At 26.4% G+C, this 26,270-nt stretch overlaps 1 protein-coding gene across 1 annotated transcript; it reads right to left on the bottom strand.

The window, feature by feature from the left end:
• Positions 1–18,118: 18,118 nt before the first annotated feature.
• Positions 18,119–25,176, bottom strand: LOC145833801 (small nuclear ribonucleoprotein F-like). The gene is made up of 3 exons (XM_082940991.1): positions 24,909–25,176; positions 20,214–20,316; positions 18,119–18,333 (listed from the first exon to the last, which is right to left on the bottom strand). Exons 1-3 carry the CDS (start codon positions 25,000–25,002, stop codon positions 18,276–18,278), a joined length of 255 nt encoding a protein of 84 aa, XP_082797117.1. The 5' UTR covers positions 25,003–25,176; the 3' UTR covers positions 18,119–18,275.
• Between the last annotated feature and the right edge of the window lie 1,094 nt (positions 25,177–26,270).

Below are 26,270 nucleotides of genomic sequence, written 5' to 3'. Positions count from 1 at the left end.
AATCATCAAATAAAAATAAGATTTCAACAATTTAAACTAGTAAATTTATCTTTTACAAAGTAAAAAAAAGTAATGTTTAACACTGCGTAAAATAAAAAATACTTTATGCTGTAAAAAGTAAAAAATTGCTCTGCTATGCTTACATAGTGTTTCAATTTGTAGTTTTTAATGAATTCTGGAAAATCTTACATTTTAATGTGACATCACAACAAGAAAGCTTTTTGGAAAATGCTTTTCTGCCTGGGCAACCTCATTTGTAAAAAGTAGTTGTAGGAGAAGGAGCTCCAGGTTCTGGACTTTAATTTTTCTTTTTTTCATTGTGCAGTTTGAGTACACTAAACAAAGTACTGCATCTATCAATTGTCAATGTTGCTTTAGACAAATCTTGTTATTGATGATTATTTTTATTGTTGTCTAATCTTCTAAAACATTAATTTCTTTATATTTTCTGAGAAAGTTTAAGAAATCACTTGATCTATAAAATATTTTGAAAAGTACTTTTTCAATGAATATTCTTTTTAGAAAAGCACTTGTAGTAGTAACATGTGTTTTTTTCTTTTTTTTATTCTGTTTAAGTAAGCTTTGTAAAATACTTGGCAAACTCTATTTGATTGTCAATATTCTTGAAGACAAAATTAGTTCTTGATAGTTTTTGCTCATTTAATCTTTTAAAACTCTTACATTTCTACATTGTTTTAGTGAGTTAAAAAAAGCATTTGACATAGTTTGGGAATCAACAGTCTTGAAGTTTATGTTGATAACTAATATTCATTTTCTCATGCAAAACCTATGAAAAAATTCTTTATTTGATCTTGTAATTCATCATAGAATGAATATATCTTTATTCATAAAAACAGGCTCACAAATATGACATTTCAGACAACATCAGTACATGATGCCAGGAAAAAACTCTTCAAGAAGCTTTAAAAACTTGCATCTCAGTCTTTGAAACACCATTGTAAAGTGAACTGAGTAAAAGAATGCTTTGAAAAATCTTTTTAACCTCTGTAAGAACATATGAGGTTGTCTCAAAGCCTTTATCTTTTTAAGTTGTATCTATTCCTATAGGTTGAGTTTAGAAAATGGATCAAACATTTATGGATTCTGTTTGGTAGTGAGTACCTACTACAGCAGCTGTTGAGGTTAGTTTGTTTAATAGTTAATAAGATAGTTTGAATTTGTGCAAAACTTAACTGCCAGGGTTACCAGTCAGACTAGTTGGATATAAGAAAGTTAAGTATTTTTGGATATTTTTAATAAATCATGATTCTTAAGATTTTATATTTTCTACTCATAATTGTTGAGCCCTTTTGTTACTGTTAAAATTTTGAATACTTGAACAACATTAAGCTTTAGATATTAATTGAATTTTGCAGAAATTCAGACTAGTATTTTTTATTAATAGAGCTGTGACCTTGGTTTATACCATTAACATATATTTGTCTTGTTGGGCTTCATTCTGCTAAGATTTTTAAGCTACCTTAAATAAGACTCAAACATAAATAAAATCAATAAAAACATTGTGGTAAATTTTATAAGCTTTTGCAAAAAAGCATTGCATTCTTGAATGAAGCCCAAAGAGACAGCAAGCTAAGTAATATAGTTATAATAAAGTTGAATAAATTGTATTAATGTAGTTTAAATATTATTAGATTAATGATAAATTTAGTAAGAAGTATTTCTTAAACTGTGCATGTAAGATAAGTAGCATTTAAAACAAAATTGTAGTATTTCTGTATTAGTTTCAAAAAATAATTAAATTTTTTACAAATTAATAGAATTAAACCATATCAGGATTAGGTTTTTTAGTAAACAAAATGTAAAAATGTCCCAAATTTTAAGTTTGCATTCATACATTTACAAAGCAGTTAACAGCAAGCAAAGTTTGAAGGTTGTTAGTGCATATGTGTATGAGGTTTATTTTTACTTTTGTTTTGAGATTTTCTGTTCTTCTAATACTTACTTCTTTCTAATCTTTTATCTATCAACAATTTCTTTTGTTCATATGAATGCACTAACAAGCTTTATCAATAACTTGCTGTACTGTTTTCTGTGTATGTGTTAAAGATAAATCATTTCTTTAAAGATTAAAAGTTTTAAAGCTAATGAAACAACACTAAATATAGTTAAAAACTCAATGTACTTTTGTTAAGACAAAATTTTGGGAATAGTATAATTTTTTTTTTGCTATATCAGGTTAATACAGGCATAAAGGTTTTAAATGATGAGTATTTAAGATGCAATATTGAAAAATTTTGAAATGATTAACAGGAAAATCAGTCACATAGAGTAGTATGGTTTAATTGTTTTAGTTTGTAACAATGTGTTGATAAATTGAAAACAGCAAACACCTTTAGTTTATATGTACACTTATTAAGCTGTCTGAATTCAACTATTAATGCAGTCTAATTTTAAGTCTAGTAGTAAAATATAAAGTTAATTAAAATACACCAGTCAGTAATGGTAGTAACAGTTAATGAAAAGCAAAAGGTTTTAATAGTTTGATTATTAATAAGTAAAGTTACATGAAAAGTAGAATGATATCTTGTAGTAGGAACAGTATAAAATTGAATTTAAATAAAGCTATAAACACTGTGTGACAATTTAAATATAATTTTTGACAAAAATATATAAATCAAACAATTTTTTCACTTCAAGTGTTGATTAACTTTTGATCAATTTAAGTTTATACTGTTTTGAAAAGGTTACTACTTAAGATCAATTTACATAAGCAAGTTAAGTGACTATTGTTTGAATATACATAGAAAGCAATTCAATCATATAAATAGGTTTGTCAATGAACATATTTAGACTCATATTAAACTTTCTATTTTTATTTGGTACATTTTCTGTCATTAAAAAGTACATTAACCTACTGATGAACTGTTTTCTATGTATTTGTAAAACATTAGGTAATAAACTAGGGTGGTGTAATGTCTGAAACTATATTTCATTTAATTTAGGATTTAAATCATAACTTAAAAATGTAATTTTATCAAAAATCTACAAGGTGCGCATTCTAAGAAGTACGCACCCGCATAAGGTACGCACTATATTTTAACAGCAAATTTTCTGTTGCAACTAAAGGCATTATTTAAGAAGTACGCATCCGCGTAAAGTACGCACTAAATTTTTAATAACACATTTTTTTTAGTCATTAAAGAGGTTTTTTATGAAGTACGCACCCGCGTAAGGTACGCACTGAATTTTTACGGACCCGCCACCCATTTTTCCATAAATGGGGAATCCCCAAAACCGAAAATTGTTGGGAAATTTTTTGATGAAGATTATTTAAAATAATTTTTTCTAAGGCATTTAGTCGGCTCCGCCGGCGAAAAAATTTTCACTTTTTCCTTCTCCCTTTTTCTTCACGGCCTTTTTTCTTGAAGGCCACCTTTTTCTGTCAAATGAACCGTGAGTAGCGTAACTGCCAAACAAGTATATGTTTTTATATTTGTACGGTCTTTATCTGTTATCTTTTACCAACCTTGAGCTTATATGATCTAACTTATTGATGTGTAACCATTAAAGGCCTGACGGTTAAATTTCTCATAACAAACGTCTTAGTTTGTCCACATAAAGTTGTACGCATTGTTATAGTAACGAAATGTCTTTGTTTGTCCATTTAATTTAGGTATTTCATTTGAAATTTACTTAGTCTAAATACCCACTAATATTACGTCATCTTCTAGTCTCATTTAGTATGATAACTTTCTATTAGTTTTAGTAACATATCGTTTAAAGTGTCTAGATGTATGGGTAAAGAGCTTCTAGCTTTTTCTTAGTTTTTGCATTGTTGTTCGTAATTTGTCACACTAATTTATGTTTTTTTTGTTTGGTTGGTTTGATTTTGGATGCATTGCTCAATAAGATAAATAATGTTGAAAGGTAAATTTATTTATAACTAAACGTTAGATCTCTATGTGTTTATATTTAATTTAAGTGAATACAAATATTCTTTTCCTTTAATTTTACTTCATAACGTAACTCATTCTACAAACTATCCTACTTTGAATCACCTTATCTAATTAGACAATTTACTCTGCATCTACTAATACCATTTCAGTTTTTTGGTGCTTTAAAGTAGTCGAAAGTCATACAAGCATTTTGTTTCTGAACTGTACATAATATTGATTAAATAAAGGTAGTTATATATTTTAATAATGTTTTATGTGAAGAGATATAGTTATGTCATTTTTGTTAACTATGTTAGGTATAGAGGTTTAAAAATCAGTCTATCAGTTTTTGTTTATTCTTTTCAGTGGCTACTCATTCCTAAAATATCTTTGTTTAATTACATAGCTATTGTGCTTATATTTTCTTGAGTTTTTGGGTCTTTTCTAAATGGTAGTTATAGTAGTATTAATTTCGTAAGTAAATCGTTTATTCTGTCATAAATTTCAAGTACATAAGCAATGTCGTTAAGGTACACACTTTAAGATTCTAAAAATTCTGTTTGAAGTTGAGCATACGAAAGCATGATCTTTATACTCTTAACCTAAATAAAGTACATTTGTTTATTGAAAATACACAGAAACTGTACCAGATATCAAAAAATTCTTTGTTTGTATTTTCGATGAACTTTCATTTATAAGCTTAATAATTAATGTGGTATATTAACTTTAAATTTAACTATATTAATTTTACGTTAAAATTACATTAATAAATTTTATTTCCCTTTAATTTTGAAACTGCAAACAGCGTGTTCGATTATACTATTAGATAGGAACAGTTTCTTTTTGATTATGATTAACAGTTTACATCTATCTGCACATCCTATTTTTTTGCTTACTTTTCTGAAGTTGCTAGCTTATGTTTTAAAGTCGTATTTTTGTCTGATATAAAACATTGTTTTTCGCAGTGAAACGGAAAAAAAGTTTATCTTAACCATAAATGTTATACTATGGTTCAAATTTCAGGCTATAACAAGTAAACTTTTAAAATTTAATTAGTTTTTTTAACATTAAGTTTACTTTTAGTACAATTGCTTTACTTGTACTTTCTATTGCAGGTTTATAAGTTGAATATTAGGGTTCTTGTTTAAGTTTTAATGTGGATTTTAAACGTCATTTAACATTAATTATGGTTCAGAATTTAAATTTGTTAACATTTCATTTATTTGTTTTTTGAATATTTCTTATTCTAGTTTTTATTGTAATCGTGTCTGGTATTCTCTAGTCACGATAAATTCTACTAGTTTTTTTTTTGATATTTTACAGATATCATATGCCACTTCAAGTCATTTTATTTTATCATGAGGTTTGTCTAATACAAATCTGACTTTTTGGTAAATATAAATATTCATCCTATTATAATTGTTGTTTATCTGTATTCGTTAATGTTTTATACAAAAGTTTTTACATATGTTGTGTAGCTTTGACTTATTCCTCTAATGAGTTGTTATGTTTCATTTGTCTAGTTTTCTTTGCGTTTTCTAAAATTAATATAAGTAAGTTAGTTTAAATTAGATAAACTAGTTTTGTTTTTTATATATACTTTTTTTATCAAATTTAATCTTTTAACTGATGTGTTTTGCTGATTTTGTAGTAATTTTACTGTTATCTATTTTATTTTAGTTACATAAATGACTTTTTTTCTAAGATTAATAGTTTTTATTTCTGCAGTTACAAGTTTTATTCCTACCTTTGTTTTATTTTTGTTTGCATTCATTATTATTGTTATATCTTTCAGGTTTTATTTTATGTTTTTGAAAACTTTATGTCTTGTGTTAACAATGTATCAATTGTTGTCGGAGATACGTTGTACATTAAGATTTGGTTTTATTTTTTTGTACATCTTAAAACCATTCAATCTATTTTGTACCAGTATATTATTTTGGATACTCTTTTAAGTTTTATTTTAATAATTTCTGAGCTTTTTAGGTTTTCAATCTCGTTAAATGTTGAAATCATATTTGTGATAGATCAGTAAGTTATTTGTTGTGCTGTCTTAAGATTTTCGCAATCATTTAATGAGCAAATATTAAAAGTAACGTACAAATATCATATTTAAACTGTGGTTTTTAGTATTATAAAATGGATATTTATTACAAATTTTGTATATTTGTATTAAATAATCCATTTATTATGCTCTAAATCAAGTTCAACAATTTTATGGAACTAATTAAGAGTGACATTGTTGTTTTATGTCGTTGCTATGGTTTTCTTGAACTAATCTTGTTTGTTGTATTGTCGCCTGTTAAAATTCTATGTCTAAAACACTGTTAATTTTTAAATTGTCATTATTAAAAACACTTTGAGTTAGTTTTTTGCCTAAAATAAAATAAAGCAACTTCAAACAACCCACTTAAGGACTTTCATAGCTTTTTTACTTTTCTAAAGCTAAGTTGTTTATTGTCATCAGCTGAAATTGCTTTATTTGAATCTTTATTATTTTAGAAAAGTTGTACGTATTTCTAGAGAATTACAAATCTTAGAATATTGTGAATAAATGTGTACATTTTAAAGCCATTCAGTTTCTATAACTGCAGTTGAACTACACCTGATGAGCGTTTAACTCAACAGTTTATATTTTCATTGATTTAATTTACCTATTCATGATCCTATTAAATGTTCTTAATTTATATAATATTAAGAGTCATTTTTGAGTATTAAACTAAAGTTTTATACATTTAAGTAAGCTATAACTTTAGCTGCTAAAAAGCGTTTTATAATTATGAATCACAGTTGAAAAATATTGTAAATCAATAGATTGACGTAAGATAGTAGTTTATAATGATTACAATATTCATTAAGAGTTTGTTTAATAGACTGACCCAATTTACTTTAATTCTTATTTTAAATCAGTTGATATTGATTCAGTCTTAAAGTAAGTAGTAAGGGTTAATTCATGTTTGTTTTCTATGTTTAAACTTTTACGGTTTGTAGTCTAAAGTTTAAAGAAGACATCATGTTGTAATGTTCGTAAATTATTAAACTTTCCATGTTATTAGTTACTTTAATTCAATTTTTTGTTTTAATTTAACCCAAAGTCTTTTAAATGTTCTTAATTGTTGAAATGACGTAACAATCAAGATATCTGATTTTAAATTTTCTTATTTTCGTTTGTAACGTTAAAACATTATTAATTCATTTTTTATATTTCCAATAAACTGTTTTTATTCTATCTTTAAAATGAGTTAATATTTTAGTTTACACGACAATCAAAAATCTGCTTAAACTTTAAATTAAATTCGAAAAATATTTTCTCACCACGAATTTCCTTTTTTGAGTTATGTGAACGTACTTTTGATAGTTTTTTATTCTGGGTTGCTTTAATTTATTGCTGTATGATGCTGATTTTGTTTCACACAATAAGTTTGTTATGTTTTTTTTTTTTACTTACATAAATGACATTTTTCTTAAAACAATCATTTTAAATGTGCAGTTACTTTTGTTCTTACCTTTGTTTTATTTTCATTTGCATTCATTATTATTTTTATATCTTTCTCAGGTTTATTGTATGTTTTTGAAAACTTTATGTCTTGTGTTAGCAATGTATCAATTGTTGTCAGAGATACGTTGTACATTAAGCTTGAGTTATTTTCTTGTACATCTTAAAGCCATTTTTAAAACTTTTTTGTACCAGACCATGATTTTAGATACTCTTAAGTTTGAATTAAAATACTGAAATTAATCAATATTCCGAATTTTTTAGGTTTTCAATCTTAATTTTTTGGGTTTCAATTGATATATGAGGTCATACCTGTGATAAATCAGTAACTAGTTTGTTGTGCTTTCTATAGAATTTTGCTTTTAAATTTTTTTCAATTTTAAGTTTTTAATATATTTAATTACTGCCGTCATATAACGAGCAAATATTTTAAACACAAAAGTAACATACAAAGTTTCATATTCAAACTGTGGTTTTTAGTATTATAAGATGGATATTTACTACAAATTATGTATATTTGTATTAAATGATCCATATATTATACTCTAAATCAAGTTCAACAATTTTATAGAACTAATTCAGAGTGACATTGTTGTTTTATGTTGTTGCTATGGTTTTCTTGAACTAATCTTGTTTGTTCGTTGTATCGTCCCCTGTTAATATTCCATGTCTAAAATTTTTTTATTTTGTGTTATTTAGTTGTTGCATTAGTTTTTGCCTAAAATATACCAAGTTTAAATACAAAATTTAAGAAATTTTGTAACCGTTTAGATTTCAGTTTACTTTGAGTTTGCTAAAAAGTTTAATTGAAGCTGAGTTATCAGCTGAGTAACTTTTTAAAGTCAGTATAAACGTTGTATTTGTACAAACTGTTACTTTTAAATCTTTTAAAAATACGTAGAATATCTCATTTGATTGTTGATTGAGGCAAATACTCAATACGCTAGATATGCTTTTTACAATGTGTTATGGATATTGCCAATAGACCATAACTTTTTATCTTTTTTTGTTTACAATAAAAGTTTCTTTAAACTAATGTTTATAAACTTGCTCTTGGTAATGGTGCTTATAAAATGATTATTTTATCGTTAATATTAAACTTTCGTTAAATTACATTCAGTTTTCTATAACTGCAATTGTAACACGCCTGGAGTGTTTGTAATTCAGCAGTTTTTGTTTTTAATGATTATATTTAACTAATATACTCCTATTAGTTTTTATAAAGTTAAGAGTCACTTATGAGTTTTTAAACAAAGTTTTTTTGTATGACTAACTAGTACATTTTATAATATTTAAGCTAACTACTACTTGAGCTGTTCAAAAAAATTTAATTATGAATCATAGTTAGAAATATTTTTACATAAATGGCTGACTTTAACTAACAGTTTACAAATGATTACAATATACCTTAAGAGACCGACCCTGTTTTCTATTTACTTTAATCCTTGATTTATATCATCATTTAATTTATATTTGTTAAGAATTTAAGTTTTAAATATTATAAGTGATCAAGTCCGCACATATTTAGTATAGAGATTAACTGTTCTGTAAGCTATTATAAAAATAAGGTTATAAAAAATAAAACAACTTTGTTATTTTGATAAAGACCATGTAAAGGTTAAAACATTGTAAATAAATACTGCAGTTTAACAAATTTTATCAAGTTCAACTCGTGAACTCGGAGTATAACCAGTATATTGATTTGCCTTTTCTTTCTTTTAAGCATTTGTATCAACTGAGCTTGATGTACTCCGGGCTACTTGGGTCTACAGGTTCGGCAGTTTCGACAAGAGCCAGATTCGCAAAAGCTTCGGGCCATACATATCTTTAGTTGCTACCTCGGCCTGCGAGTGCGGGAGGGTTTAAGATCTAATACCCTCTTCGTTTTACTTATAAGATTAGTTTAAATATAGACTAACAAGTATCTTTATTATACATAAAAATAAAAGACACAATAAGAAAGGTTTACTACTTTAGAAGTCTCCTTGCAGTTCACGATTATAATTGTGCTGCAACAAATGTTTGCTCGTACAGTTAACTGGTTCAGAACGTAGGGACTTATACTTCCTCGTTGACACCGGATGTAGAGCGCGCGAGATAAAAAGATACAATATTGAAATAAAGAAAGGAAGGGTAGAAGTAATAAGTTTATGCCACCGAATGTGTAGGCTTATACGTTGAGTTCAATGTTCAAAATGACCAAAACTGGAAGTTTGTTGCTTGAGGACAGCTTGTCTGCTACAGTATGCGTATAACTCAAATCGAGCTGTACGCCCCGTCGACATTGCTAAAGTAGGTATGCAAAATGTATATAGAACAAGATATAAAAACTACGTTATGTAGTAGTAAAGTTGTGAAGTAAAGTACAAAGTAAATGTTTTAGATAAACAAACAAATACTTAAATAAGAAGGTTTTTCCGGAGATCATCTAGCTTTTCCAACATTACGCTCAATGACGTGGAGCTGCTTTCTTCTTGACATGAAGTCGGTAAAACTTGCTCTCTCATTAACTCGGCTGCTTATGTACACCCCGTTTGCAAAACAGTTCCGCATGATCAAAGCATGGTTCTAATTATAACATGCTGATAAAAGCATGATACCCGGCGTGAATAGTTAACTCTACATGGCATTTTGGAAAATGTGTCAACTAGCGTGACTAGCGATTGTTATTATTTGTTCGAAACCAAATTGTTTTCTTTTAATTATTATTAAGCGTAAATAATAAAAAAAATAATTTATTTATAAACTAACTCGACTTTTGGACTATCGAAGCAAAAACAATAAAATTTTCAGGACTTATTTATTTTCAGGACTTAGTTATTTTTTTGTAATGAGTAAGTTTTATGAAAGCAAGCAAATAGTATCATACTTCTCAAAAAGTTGTTCTATTCAATATAAAGAATTTAAACTTTAAACTTTATTTTAAGAACAGTTAATGATAGAAAAATAAAAAAATTCATAAAATAAGCTAATCATTTTAAATATAAAGGTTAATTTAAACCTCAACTTAAACGAATTACGAGATACTCCATAATCAAGTGTCACAAAATATACTTGAAATTAAAATCAAATTACAAAGGGGATTTATCTAAATTGTATAAAGCACATTTTTTGATAAATATAAACTAATCATGATAAATAAAAAGTTGAATTTAAACCTCAAAATAAACGAATTACGAGAAGCTCAACGATCAAAAATATATTATTATATTATGTTTTAAATATGTAAAAATATATTATATGTTTGATTCAAAATATTTTTTTTCTAAAAAATTAGCTTCTTTATTTATACTACTTTTTTGATTGATGTCAATCTGCAACACCCCTATAACACTTAACAAAAAGACAACAATCAAGCACCAAAGAAATATAAATTAAATTAAAAACGAGATTCATTCAAAATGCATTAAGCACATTTAACATAAAAGTAAAGAACGTATTGAACTTTTTAATAATCTTTGAATTTCTTCAGCACAAAGGAATGGTAATTGAGTACGCTTACAACGAGCCATTCACGAGAACTTCCAGCAAAATTCACTTCAACCTGAAAGGTTTGATTAGATTAGAAATTTTTTACTCAATATTTTTCGAACAAAAGTTACGTTACGACTATTCCAGTATGAGACTAAAACTTGAAAAAATTCGTACACCAGATAAAAACTAAACTATTAACTAATTTAAAATTTTTAAATATATTCAAGTATTTGTAGTATTAGAAAAATGATATATAATTTAAAATTCACAGATGAAAACTTTTAAACTGTTAACAGTGTAAGCAACGAACAAAACGTACATAAAAATTTCAAAAATTTAGTTTTACTTAAAAAAAATAACTCAAAAACTATTCTTTTGTTTAAACAACAAAATCAGATTATAGTTGCAGAAAATATATTTTTATTCCAGTATCGGCCGCATTGGAAGACACTGCCGATGAGATCGTGTCGAAACTGCGGGGATCATCCGAAGTGTTTTCAGGATATTCAGGATCAGGAGAGGGTTCCGGTGACGTCACACCTGAGAACGAAACCTTCCCCAACCTGACACTGGGAGAAAAGAGGGTCCTGTACTCGAGGATCAACATCAGATACAAGAACGGTTTGATTTTAAAACTACGAGTTTCATACTTAATTTGCATTGTTGATAAAGCTATGAATATGTTATAAATCGGTGATTGCACAAAATATTTTCAATTATTTCGAAATACTTCGTCATTCAGATCAAAATGTCGCCGATGTAAACTGTGTAAAAGACTTTTTTAGTAAAAAAACTTTCGAGAACGTTTATAAGCTATGCAAACTTAAGCATGTTTGCTACATATTTTTTCAAAAACTTTCGAGCTATATTTAATTACTTTCCACAGAAACGGACTTGCTGGAATCGTTGGAAGAGCTGAGGTTGATATTGGACGTTGAGAGCGTCGAAGTGCACGATCATCATTACGACGAGTGGGCGGGCTTCATCAAACTCTACTGCGATCTCACTATGAGTTCGTGCGAGCACGTCGACAGAGGAGGTTTGTTTTCCATATTTCCTACAAAAATTCCAAGTTCATTTTTATTCCAATAAACGTGGTTGTTTAAACATGAGAAAATTTAAACAAATATTTTCTTTAACTTCATTTTAAAGTTGTTTAATATACTGCGAAAACTTAAGAGTATTCACAAGTCTCTTTTTCGTCAAATAAAAAATACTCCTGCAGTTTAACAACAAAACTGTGACAAAATTAATAATACACGCAACAGCCTGCAAACAATTTTCCTTTCATAACATCTACTATCTAAAACATAATTAAAACATCATTTAAATTAATAACATTCGACATTCCACCTGGATCTGGGGAGGGATCCGGGGAGGGATCCGGATCGATGAGATCGCTCGTGAGCTACAGAACGGCTTTGAGGTCGAGCGAGGAAGTGTTGCTGAAGATTGTGACGAGGAGGAACCACCACCAGGAGGCGAGAGCGCTCATGCGGAAAGTGAAGATGGCGGCGGCGGCGGGCGCGGAGATCGGTGACACGATCGAACTGTGCGACACTCAGATATACGGTGAGTTGTGAACAAAACAACATAGTGAACAATTAATTATTGTCGTATTTAAAATAAAGTTTTAGTTATTTATCAGAAAAACATAACTTTAAAACGATTGGTTTTACACTTTTTGGTTCAATTTAAAATTTGTGAAAGCAATTTTTGGAGATACTAAGCTTATAGATTTATTCAAAAATATATGACAAAAAACTGTTTAATTTAAGTTTCTCTCTGTACAAACGCCTTGTTTAACTTTTTCTAATTGCTTGTTTTTCCAACAGTCCTACCACCTTAGACTGAAGTCGAACCAACCGTACCAGTTACGACCACAACACCTGAGGCCACCACAGTTCCTGAAATAACCACTCAACAGTTGAACACGACAGCTGACGTCACTACTAGTGAGTTTGTTTTATTTAAAAAAACTACTGTCTAATACGTTTCTTGTGTTTTTATTTTACAGCAGATACGTGCAAAAGTAAAGCAGTAAACTAATTTGTTGGTTTGTACACAAGGTAGTTGAAAGTTATGAATAAAATTATTTGTTTTGTTTCATTTAATGGTTACTAATTTACGTAAAACTTTTTTTTTGCCATAGAAGAAAATTATTGTATTAGTTATCTACTTTTTTCTTTATTTTAAATGGTAGTGAGTATACGGACCTTAACTTTTCTGTGATAAGGAAATAGTTAGAATGAAATAAACAATTTAAAGCGACTTTTCTACTAAACAAAAAGAAAATAACTTTTAGTTTTTCCCTTTAAAGTTAATCGAATAACAACTAGTTATTATCAACAAAAAAGAAAAGATAGTTAAACTATTACTACAATTTTTTTAGGTAATCTTTGACAATTAATAATTACAAAAAGTAACAATCAAATAAATTCACAGGATTTAGGGAACCGTCAACAGTTGGTCCACCTAGTGGTTGGTTGCTGATCGCGCTTGCCGTCGCCCTATTGGTCGCCATTGTCGCGTTGTCTGTGATGTCATACATAAAAGCTACAAAGTGAGTTTATTTGTATGTAAATATATACATATGTTTATTTTTAATAACTATTTATTATATCTGTAAAGTCACATATCAAAGCTACATAATGAGTTATATACGTTTGTTTTTTTTGTTTACAATTTGTTTATTTGTCTGTGACGCCATACGTAAAAGCTACAAATTGAGTTGTTTGTAACCAATAAGACGTTATAAGTATTACTTGTAAATGTACAAACAAGAATATTTGTCGAATAAAAGAAGCTTAAAGGTATAAAATCCTTCAAAGCAAACTATCATCATTGTTTTAGCTAAAGGCTTTCATGATGGTAAGTGTGGATTACAAAGTATTTTCTATCTATTAATACAACTATATCCTTGTGCATTTTTTTGTATTGATTTTTTTAGCTAGGGTTTGCACATAAACGAAGTTTTTAAAACTCTAGTTTTTCAGTTTATTTTTTTTAAAAACGTTTTATTTTTACAGGCAAGGAAGTTACTCCCCGGCAGCTGCAGAAGCCGGACAAGCTTGAAATAAAACAAAACTTTAAAAAATTCAATGTACGCTATAAAGGGCCAAGCTCGGAAAATACAAAAGAAAAACTGATAAAACATTTTTTAAGATTTTATTTTTATACTAATTCGCTTAAACACTAATAAACTGTAATTTGGATTATAAACAAAGATTTGGATTTATAAACATAAAATTATTTTAATGTAGTTTTAGTTTTGAGTTAGATATTGTTTGTTGAGCGACAAAAACAGCGTTCAAATAATTGGTACTAGGACCATGTGTACGAGGAAACTTTGTTTAACGCTCTACAAAAACAAAACGTTTATTCAAAACTAATTTGAAATCAAATCGTAACATAGCTTAAAAAGTGATTAAATGTATTTAAAATAATTAGTAAAAAACGAATTTTTAAATAAAAAGATATTAAAAATATCTGTACAAAAATGCCTCCCTAGTGTAATGTTATAACCTAGTAATTTAATACAGTTGTAATTGTTTTATGTATATGATGAATAATAGATAAACTTAACTAAAAGTTAACTGCTGGCTTTAAAATTTGTATTAAACTTCATGACAATTAGTATTACTAGTATTGGACCAATCATTTAAATATTGTGCAGATGAGTTGTTTTAAAAATAGTCTATCGAAAACAAAAAACACAAAGTTGTCTTTAGTTTAAGTATAAAATTATACTTCAGTAGCATTAATTAGACTCAAAGCATTATAGCGTGTTTTGACTCTTTTCCTAGGCGACATCTGAAAAAACTAAAACTGTAAGAAAACGTAACAAAAAGGCGATTTAATGTGGTTTTAATTTTCAACACCGACTAAAAGTTCATATCCAGCTGTTAGTTTTTTTCTATCAAATAAAGTTTAGTTAATAGTTATTTTAACAAAAAAGACGTAGTCTTATAAGTTTTTTTGTTTCAGAGAACCAAAATTAACTAATCAAGTAGTTTTAAAATGCTTTTAAAGAAAATAATGTGTACGCTTTGTAAAAATTTTGTAGCAGCGAAAGCTTCTCATTTAAAAAATGAAACTTTTCATTCAAAATAAGCCAATCAAAGTGTTCTATAAAACTATTTAAAAATTATAATACCGCTCAAAGGATTTCCTTTCAAAATTCGCAATGTTCGTAGTTATAATATTTTTATATAATTTATACGTTTTTTTCTGACTAAGTAATTTACTTACATAACATTATATATGTTGTTTTATTATTAATACAAGTTATTAGCTAGTTTTGATTAGCACTTTGTTTTTAGTTTCTTATATATAAAGGGTTTAAAAATACATTTTAGCTTAACAATGTAAGGCAACACTTTTACATGTTCAATATTAACTGAACTTAGGTTTGTATTTTGAATATTAAATAATAAAAATAAAGAACTGGACTACTTAACAACACTTTTAATTATGTTTTACTGGTGTTTTCAAGTTGTTTAAAGTTTTGAATACTTTTATGTACCTGAAAAAAAATTTGAGACAATTATGTTACGTAGTTTTCCAAAACGTATTACTAAAAGTTACTACAGAAACTACTCTATTTATTGAAGAAAAATTATTGTGCTAACTCACGGAAAAAAATCTAGACACGTCCCTGCATTATGCTCTGTCAAAGTGTATTCAAAGCAACAACCTTGTTAACAAATCCACGGTGTTCACCTTAGGTTTAGATTTTAAATTAATTTGACTTTTTTTTGAGCATACTGTTAGTATAATGTTGCCAAATGCTTTACTAAGTTTTTATTTATCAAAATAGCTTTATTTGCTTGATACTATTACTTATGTTTTAAATTCACAACAGTTAAACTACTTTTGTTAAAATAAGTATTTTAGATTTTTTGTTTTGGTGTTTAGACTTAAAAGTTTTTATTGTTTTTTTATGGCTTACTTAAATCATAGGTTTTTAGAATTTTAAAGCCTCTCTACAGTGTACTACATGTATTAATAATTATACATCAAATATTTTAAGAAATAAAGTATTTGAGATTATTAAAATTTACTTAATACTGTTAAAAAATATTAAAATATGACATAATTACCTAAATACTAAAGTTACAAACCATGCACATTTTGTGAAAAGTAAAACTCTTAGTATACTAATTTTACTATTTGAACTAAAATTTCATAGATGCTGTATTTAGTTTTTTTATTTTGTACATGTCACTTTAAAAAAAATATATATTTTTCGATAGTATTATTAATAATACAAAATGTCAATGAAGGCTACGGTCCTCTTTAAAATGATAAGCACTAACTTCACTGATTTAGTATGAGACTCTTTTGTAAGTTTTTGTAAAACTCATTGTAAATTAAAGTAAGATTAACTGTTATGTTAAAATACGTGTTTGTACAGTATGGAAATAATCAAAAAAAAACTTTTACCGAAACTTAGTTTGCATAATAAAGTCTTGATATGTTATTATCGTCTCTAGAAGTTGAGACCTTTTTGTTTGTTTTCGAACAATCAATGCACAAAATATGTTTTTTTATGTCTGTTTACAAGGATTATTTCGCTATAGCAAAATTTATAAATATGTGTTTATTAATAATATGTGTATAACAGTACAAAAACAATGGCTCAAAATAGGTAGAAAGTATTCTTTATTCTTGGTGTAAATGAATTCCAAATTTTATAGTTTTCTGATTATTTTAGAATAAGTTGATACGCCTAAACTTATTATACTTACCAAAGTGTTATTATCTACTATTTAAACATCATTTGTTTGGTGTTATTTTACTTATTATTATTACTAAGTATTGTAGCAAACTTGTGAAACTTATAGTAGATATTCTGGTAAGTTTACACTAGGTACTTGGCAAAAGGTAGAGATATTTCTTTCAGAATTTTTAAAGTACAAGTTTTTGGGTTTATTAGTACAAAATTAAGTTTAATGTAAAAATGTTTTAAATTGTATAAAAACAATGAGAAAACACTGTAGAGCTACTTTTAATGTGTTTTAAATAAAAATTTTAATAACGATAAAAAACTATCTACATGATAAATTTTCTAATCTATAAAAAACAAAACTTCATTACTTAAATGTTAATGTCGTTTAAAATTGTAGGTATTTTGTTCAAAATTCCAGTTTTTTTTTTTCAAAATTGCTAATTTCCAGGTTTTTTTAAAATACAATGTCAACTTTCAAGTTTATTTGCAACCCTGTAGATATTCTGGCAAATTTTTAAACTTACACTAGATCTTACGGAGTGTATGATAAAGAGCAAAATAGGACCAACGCATATTTTAGGGGAGTTGTAAAACTTAAATTATATATTTCAAGACATTTTTTTAATTATCTGTACATTTTATCATTCTTCATTTTTTTGAGAAAATCGAGAAGTGCTTCCGTGAAACTTTAGTAAAAACGCGTAAAATTTGTTTTTGTGATGATTGCTACATGTACATAAACGTTCAGCTAAAAACTTGAAGGTCAAATTTTCAAGGCCCCATATCAACTACATGGGGTTTGTTCCTATAAAAAAATATAAGTAGTACGGTAGTGGTAAAAGCTAATTTTTTGTGTTGTCTTTTTATGTGATTATGCACAAAAAGTTAAACTAAGCTCTACTACAAGATTTTTTAGGAAAACAGATCACTCTACTGTTCAAAGGTTGCTAGCACCGATGTAACAGTTTTGCCAGACATTGTTAATATTTTTTGAGAGGTTATTATATCCTAGAATGTAAATTGAGTTTTTCAAAACTTGCTCAACACCTAACATTTCAGTTTAAACATTTTATACAATTCATCAATAATTTGTAAGGTATAAATGAGGTAAAAAGCAAATTTAACCCTTATCTTTATTTAAAAATTGTTATTGATCCCAAATGCCTTACTTTAATTTTATTTCAAAGACCAAGCAACCCTCAATTTTGTTTATACACTTCCTGAAAAAATTAAGAACTATAATTAAGCGCACTTGTGTAAAAAACTGACTGATGGTATTTTTAATAAAACGTTGGACACACGAAGTAAAAGTAGAAATACATTAGAAATACACAATTTAAACAATTTATTGACAAGAGAAAAAATTTTAATTTATCTACAACTCAACAGAATTTACTAAAATTTAAACAATAAAAACTTTACTTCAAAATGCACATTTTAGGAATGCTTTAATTTGATATCCATCTCTAACATACATGATAAAACAATATTTTAATCGGATAAAAATTAAAAATAGTGACTATTAAAAGTGCTCAACACTATGTGAATTATTTTCAAACCAAGCGAATATTTAACAAATCAAAACACTGCAAAATAAGACCGGCCAATCAGTGAAGACATCAGACCAGATTGAGCCAATCACAGAAGATCACTTGTTGATTGAGCCAATCAGAATCGTTTAAACTTCACCGGCCTCGCCTTCCTCGATGCCTTTGATGTAGAGAACGTTGTTGCATCTGTTTTGAAAAAATATTGAAATATTATTTAAATTTTTATAATTAAAATATTTAAAAAAATATTCATTTAAACCAAATACGTGTACAAATTTGTGAATTTGACATAAACGGTGTAAGAAAAGTGAATCATGTTAAACACTTATTTGTTATATATCAAATACAAGAAAATTTAACGTGCAGAACAGTGTTGCATCTATTTAAAAAATATTCATTTAAACAGATAAAAAATATTTATTTAAATTAAATATAAAAACTGTAAACATGAAATTTGCAAGTTTGTTTAATTACTGTGAAAGATAGAACCTAATAGTATATGGAACATTTAGACTATTAAAATATTTACAATTTTTAAAATTTAAAACTTTCATGAAGCTGTTGCATTTATAACGTTGAAAATAAAATTATTGAGTGGTAATAACTGAGATTTTTTTAAATAAACAACAAAACTTGAGATAAATTTCAAAGAATGAACAAGTAGCAAAAATTGTTGTTGTAAACAAAAAGAGAAAAAACACACATTTAAAACTTTCAAAACATGATATTTTCTATTTAAACTACCCTTAGTAAAGATTACATAAGACTTGTTAGCTTTCATGTATAAAATATTTAATAAAAGCGTATATTAAAAGGCTCATATTTTGTTTAAATTGTATATGTTTAAACCTTAGAAAACTTTATGAAGTTTTTTAATTGATAACAATTAAAACTTTGCTTGTATATAACTTTTGAGCTAAAATTTAAGGCATAAAGCAAACAACAAATTTATTTCCATATGAATACTGTGTAAATATTAAATAATTTTTTTATTTTAGATTTAAATATGTATCAAATAATTATGTTGAATATGTCATAGAAGAAATTCTGAACTATAGAAAAACAACGATGATTTATCAAAAGCAATGAATATTTTTAAATGTTATAAAATATTATTAATAAAAACTATCTTAAAATAGCTTTGTTATAAACTTAAAAACTAAGCCTAGAATATAATAATAGACAAATTCAGTTTTAAGATATTTCATCAGATATTGTAATTGGAAAACTATTTGCAAGGTGTTATATTAATTCTTAGTACTCCATAAAAAAATAAAGCTTGAATAAAAAACAAGTTTATAAGATTAAGGCCATATGAGGACCACCTTGTTTCTACAAGTTGGTCTTTTTTTGTTAAGTCATAGATGAGCTACCAGAAACTTTCTATTACTTAATAAAATTTAAAATACTTTTTTAAGATATGAGTTGTTGAGTTCGATAGGTTGTTAACAGAAATCCAAAACTATAAAGTGAAAACCCCACAATAATCAATATTTTACTTCAGTTTTTTTTTCTTCAAAATTTAACAGTTAAGTAAGAATTTTTTTTAATTAAAAAAAAAGATTTTCGATTAATTACTTTTTTTTATTTTCAATATATTTTTCCGTTAAAAAACTAATATTTTTTAAACTATTTAAGGAATGTTTCATAAAAAATTGTGCTCTCTGATTCAAAAAAGTATGTAGATTTTAAAAAAAATTTAAAACTTTTGTGACCAGTATGTCTGTAACAAAAACTATTTACAAAAATGACTATTTATCAAAAATTAGTTTAAGTTTTTTATATATTATAAAAACTAACTTATATTGATAAGATAATTGTACTGTAATTGATAAGATATTGATATTTTTAAAAAGAACATACAACCCCCGATGCAGTTTAATTACTTTTAATTGGTGTAATCACAATAAAACCAACTGTATTTTAACCATTATACTTAGCTTTAATTGAAAAATAAAAACCCTTTTTTTTTTAATTACATTTATTCTCAACATTTTTTCCATTTTAATGACACAACTTGATAATAATATTTAAATTATATCTCAAATATATAAAAAACTAATAACCTGATGAGAATTTCACCGAGGTTGCCGGCTTTGTTTCCTTCAACAAACTCTTCGGTGTTTGCGAGTTGCATGTTCATGTAACCGTCAACGCTCACCAAGTATCCTGATATAATAAATACAAGTTAAAAATATACACACTATATTATATTGTAGTTGCATGTTCATGTAACAGTCAACACTCACCAAATATCCTAATATAAAAAATATAAGTTAAAAATATACACACTATATTATATTGTAGTTGCATGTTCATGTAACAGTCAACGCTCACCAAATATCCTGATATAAAAAATATAATTTAAAAATATACACACTATATTATATTGTAGTTGCATGTTCATGTAACAGTCATTGCTCACCAAATATCCTAAAATATGATAAAAGTTAAAAACTTACACATTATATTGTAGTTGCATATCCACCAAACATCGTACAATGTGAAAAACTAAAAACACCAACACTTTATAGCATTGTGAGTAAATAGTGTTTATTTCAAAAACATATCAATTAACATCAAATACATATTCATTGTTGTTCACAAAGTATCTTGAGTTGATATATAATGTAAGTAAAATTTATTTTTAAATACATGTTTTCTATCAATTGTTAAAATATACTAAATAAACTACTGTTAATAATACTAGCTATTGTGCATTAAGTATAAATTATGAGTGTTTATCAACACTTTAAGTTTTAGTATAGAAATTTAGAATGACCATTGACATATTCTTCAAAAAGTCAACCTAGTATTTTCTAAATCTCTGTTTAGATTTCCAATATTTTAGGAATAAAAACTCGGTGAATAAATATATGGTCATGAAGACTTTCAAATGTTAACTAAAAACTCAATAATAATTAATTCAAACTATTATTTTAAACAAGCTTATTTGTATACACATGCTCTTGGAGAGTTTTAAAAAATTCTAATTTATTAAAAAATTATTGAAAAGTATGTCTACAAACCACATAATTTCTGAATTAGTGCAGTATACTACAGATACTTTTTTTGTAGCAAAAAGCAAGCCTGAGTTTCATCAAACTTAATGTAACATGAAATAAATAAACATTCTGTATAAAAAGTAACATTTTTTTAGTAAAGTAAAATACATATTTATTACATTGAAAAAAAACTAGTAGGCCACTTGTTTTTTAAGTTATCAAGTAATTAGTAACTAAAAGTCATGTTCCACATTATGTTTTAGTTATAACAGGGTTGCCACTCTTTGAGCCAAAAAATCTTCCCTGAGTGACCAAAAATTTCCCTGAGTAACCTTAAATTTCCCTGAGTTTCCCTGAGTATTTTTCAAATCTTAAAAAAAAAAAATTTTCTTCTAACACAAATTATTAATACCTCATTCTCATTTTTCTTCTTTAACAATAAAAGGAAGGTTGTATATGTATGCTTCTGCATTTAAATTTATGAAAAAAACTGTTTTCAAAAACTCAATCTTAAAAGGTTTAAACCAATTAAAAATTAAAAACTAAACTTTTGCACAACTTTGTGTAAACTTGTTAGTTATGGGCATAGGGGGGGGGGTAAACACCCTTTTTTGGTTTTTGATCTTATTTTATATAGTTTTTACTAAGCTACAAGATGGTTTTTACAGATTTAAAATATTCAAAATAATTTTTGAGATATAGCCGGTCAAAGTCGGAGGCAACAATAGGTTCCTTATGGGAGGCGCAAACTAAAACAGCAAATAACTAGAAATTACTAAAAATCTATCTTCTTCTAGGTTTTTTGAGATAACTACCTCAAATTTTAGGAAATGTTCCTTAATATATTTAGAAATTTCTGTCGGAACAGAATCTTAAAGAAATAAAAATTTTATAACAAAAAAAAAAAAAAAACTGTTTTTTTTGTTTATTTTTTATATAAAATTTTTATTTTTCATTTTTTTTAAATTCTGTTCCGACAAAATTTTCTAAATATATTTAGGAACATTTCCTGAAAATTTGAGGTAGTTATCTCAAAAAACGTAAGAGAAGATAGATTTTTAGTGAAATAGTCTAATTTTGCCGTTTAAGTTTGCGTCTCCTATAAGGAACCTTATGTTGGCTCCGACTTTGACCGGCTATATCTCAAAAACTATTTTGAAATTTTTAAATCTGTAAAAAGCATTTTTTAGCTTAGCAAAAACTATATAAAATAAGATCAAAAACCAAAAATGGGTGTTTACCCCCTATGCCCTTAACTTTCTACATAAAAGAATAAAGTTTAATTTGTTTGACATTTTAATTGACAAAATTTAATTATACTATAATAATAATTTCACATGAAAAACTTACTTAAATGCATACATAATAACTTCATTATGACTTGTATGTCTTTCCTAGCAACTGTTCTGAATGCAGTAAATAAAACTTAAAAGCTTAACATTATTGTAAAAAAGTTAACAACAACTTTCATTTCTCTAAACTGTTTGATTTTACTTAAGTAAATATAAATTTAAAACTTAAAAAAACTACAATGTTAATACAAAGAATATTGAAGAACTAGCCGCAAGGCTAAAAAAATTCTAAATAACCACTTAAATAATAAAAATTACTACTTTTGAACAAAATATTGAAACTGGATTAACTAAACCTCATTCTAGATTTAGAAAAAAATTTCCCTGAGATTTTCAAAAACTTCCCTGAAATTTAGAGAAAAAATCAAAACTTCCCTGAGTTTCCCTGAGATTTTCTACAGTTTGAAAATTCCCTGAGATTCCCAGAGTTCCCTGAGTGTGTGGCAACCCTGTTTTAATAATAACTAAGAAAATAAATGGGTTACAACAAAAATTTGATGTCTTACACAACTTTTATAAAAAACCTATAGTAATTAAGCAATAAAATAAATGAAAATGCCACATTTTCTAATGGTATTTGTCGTTTTTATTTTATTTATAAAATTAATGTACTAATTTAGCAAATTAATGTTACATGTTTTAAATAAATTTTAAAAGGATAATGCAAAATTTGTACAAAATAATTAAATTCAAACATAAAATTCTTATTTAACAAATATCTAACATACAAGAGAACAAAAAGACTATTGAAATTAGATTGACCAATAGTAAAATGTTCAACTTTATTTATTATTCAAGTAAGTTTTGTGCTTAGTAACAATTACTTCCATAAGATATAACAGTGAATCATAACCTGATATAAAAAACTTATATTTTCTTTATAAAAGATTACAATTTGATAATTTACAATGATTATTAAAATAAAGATGCAAACCAAATGGAAACTTTTACTTGATAAAGTATTAATTTTCAGTGTATAAAAGAATGTTAAATACTTATTATTCAATGTTAAAACTATTAAATAAAATAAATAATAATGATAAAATAAATTAAATTAAAATGTTAATTCTTTAGGTATATTTTCATTATTAGTTTTAAATTTCTAAAAATATTTGTAAATACTGTTTTGTGTTGTAGAATACTCAGTTATTAAGTTAATTCAGAAATATCTTAAACTTGAGTTTCTTTATACATACATAAATTATTTTTAATCAAAAAGAATATTCAGCGTTTTTCAAAAGAAAAAAAACAAAGTTCAAGAATATTGGGGCCACAATTTTAGCTGAATTATGCAATGGTTCAAGTAAAACTAAAAATGTTTAACAATGTCACATATTTTAATTCAGTAAACTATTTTACCTCTGTATACCATTTCTTAAAAACTAGTTAGCCTTAAGTTAGGAGCTATCATTCTGTACAACAAGTTGGTAATATTGTAGTATTTAGTTACTTCAGTCTACTTAGAAGACATATACGTTAACTTCAAACAAATTTTTATCTTAACACATTTAAACAAACCTCTATACTCCATACCCCCTTCAATTTAACCATGACTGGCTTAATTAAAACTATCAATTTTATCAAGGCCATAGGGGCGGAGGGGTAAAACACTTTTTTTTCACAAAAATTAACTTTGGCTTTTATATGAAAGCTTTAAATACAAACTACATGCCAGTTTTTTGAGAATTCAAAAATATCATATAACTTATGAGGTATTTATTTCTTGTAAAAAGTTTCCGATACAAACATATAGACTGCAAATTTTTGGGGGTCAATTTTCTCAAAAATTTTAAAATTCACTAAAATTCTATCTCCTCCTTCATTTTTCAAGCAATCTTCTTGGAATTTTCAGAAAATGTTTCCTATGTTAAAAGGAAAAAAATGTTACTTATGAATTTTAATTACTTATAAAAATAAAATTTTATCTCAAAAGTTAAAAAAAAAAATTTTTTCTTAAATAAAATAATTCTACAATTTTTTTTTTAATTCCAAAGTAACGTTGTTTTGTTATTGTATAGAGACTAGACTGTGAAAGTTTGAAGATTGCTTGAAAAATGTAGGAGATAGATTCTAAATAAAATATTCTTTTTTTGCTGTTTTAGTTTTCCCTTCCCATAGGGAACCTATTATGCGGCCCAACTTTGACTGTTCATATCTCAAAACATAATTAGATTTTTTTAAACAATAAAAAGTATCTTGAAGCTTAGAAAACACTCTATAAAATAAGATCAACTTGTAAAAAACATGGCTACCCCCCTATGGCCTTAATAATATTTATAAATAAAAATCTCTATTCTCCATACCCCACTTCAGATCCACAATGACTGGCTTTCCAATGAGCAAAATAAAATATACTACACAACTAAACTTTACATTTAATTACATTATTTTTATGTAAACGTACCTCTATACTCCATACCCCATTTCAGCTTGACCATGACTGGCTTACCAGTGAGCTGGTTCAAAAACGGCTTTGGGTTCATTGGCATAGAAGACATGGTGACTATTTAATAGTACTTTCTGTAAAAATAATGTCTACAGCTTTGACATCTTCTCTTGGTAGCGAATCATAGATTACAAAACTGTTTGAACTAGGCTAAAAAATAATCTTCAGAGTTTTTTTTCCATGTTGTAAGATATCAGTTTTGCTGCCATAATCAATAAAAGCAAAGTTTTTTTCAAAGCCATTCATAAATGTTTTGGTAAGTGTATATTAGCATTTACTCACTACGCACAATATGGATTTTTTTCTACCTGCTTCAAATTTAAAGCTGAACAAGTTGGTATATCAGCGACTACAAAAACTCTATAGTTGCCAAAACGTATTAAAATAAGTAATAACTAAAATGAGTTACAAACTTTTAAATGTAATGCTACAAGCTGATGAGAAAAGGTTTTAAAATACACATAATTCATCTTGAACAAATTATTAAACATTTTAAGTAAACCAAAAGCAATTTTGTAAAATTTAGAGGTAAATACTTGTTTTATATACTTTTTAAATGTTTTCAAATGTATTTTACATGAGCACAATGAATTACTGTAGCTTAAATATTAAACAGTACGTTCAAACAAATATCGATAATGTAGTAAAAAAGGAAGAAATTAAGAAAAACTTTAAAAAGTTTTAGATACAAAGTTAAAAAAAGTTTGTACGAAAAAAGTATTTAAGCTTTAACTTTATCTTAATTAAAAAACACATAATTTAAGAAATTCTTAAGTGATAAACATTTTAAATAAATTAAAAACAGTTTTGTAAAATTTACATTTCAATACTTGTTTTGTAAAATTTTTAAATGTTGTCAAATGTAGTTTATATGAGCATAATGAATTTTTCAACTTCAATTTTAACTAAATAGTGTTTAACTAAGTATCATTTCTACAGTTAAAAAAGTAAAACTTTAAAAAAAAAACTATAAAAAGAATCAATAAAAGAATCATCAAATAAAAATAAGATTTAAACAATTTAAACAAGTAAATTTATCTTTTACAAAGTAAAAAAAAGTAATGTTTAACACTGCGTAAAATAAAAAATACTTTATGCTGTAAAAAGTAAAAAATTGCTCTGCTATGCTTACATAGTGTTTCAATTTGTAGTTTTTAATGAATTCTGGAAAATCTTACATTTTAATGTGACATCACAACAAGAAAGCTTTTTGGAAAATGCTTTTCTGCCTGGGCAAACTCATTTGTAAAAAGTAGTTGTAGGAGAAGGAGCTCTAGGTTCTGGACTTTAATTTTTCTTTTTTTCATTGTGCAGTTTGAG

The sequence above is a fragment of the Thalia democratica genome, chromosome 4 (genome assembly GCF_965202585.1).
Source record: "Thalia democratica chromosome 4, ktThaDemo2.hap1.1, whole genome shotgun sequence".
NCBI lineage: Eukaryota > Metazoa > Chordata > Thaliacea > Salpida > Salpidae > Thalia > Thalia democratica.
This window is presented reverse-complemented; position numbering and strand designations above follow the sequence as displayed.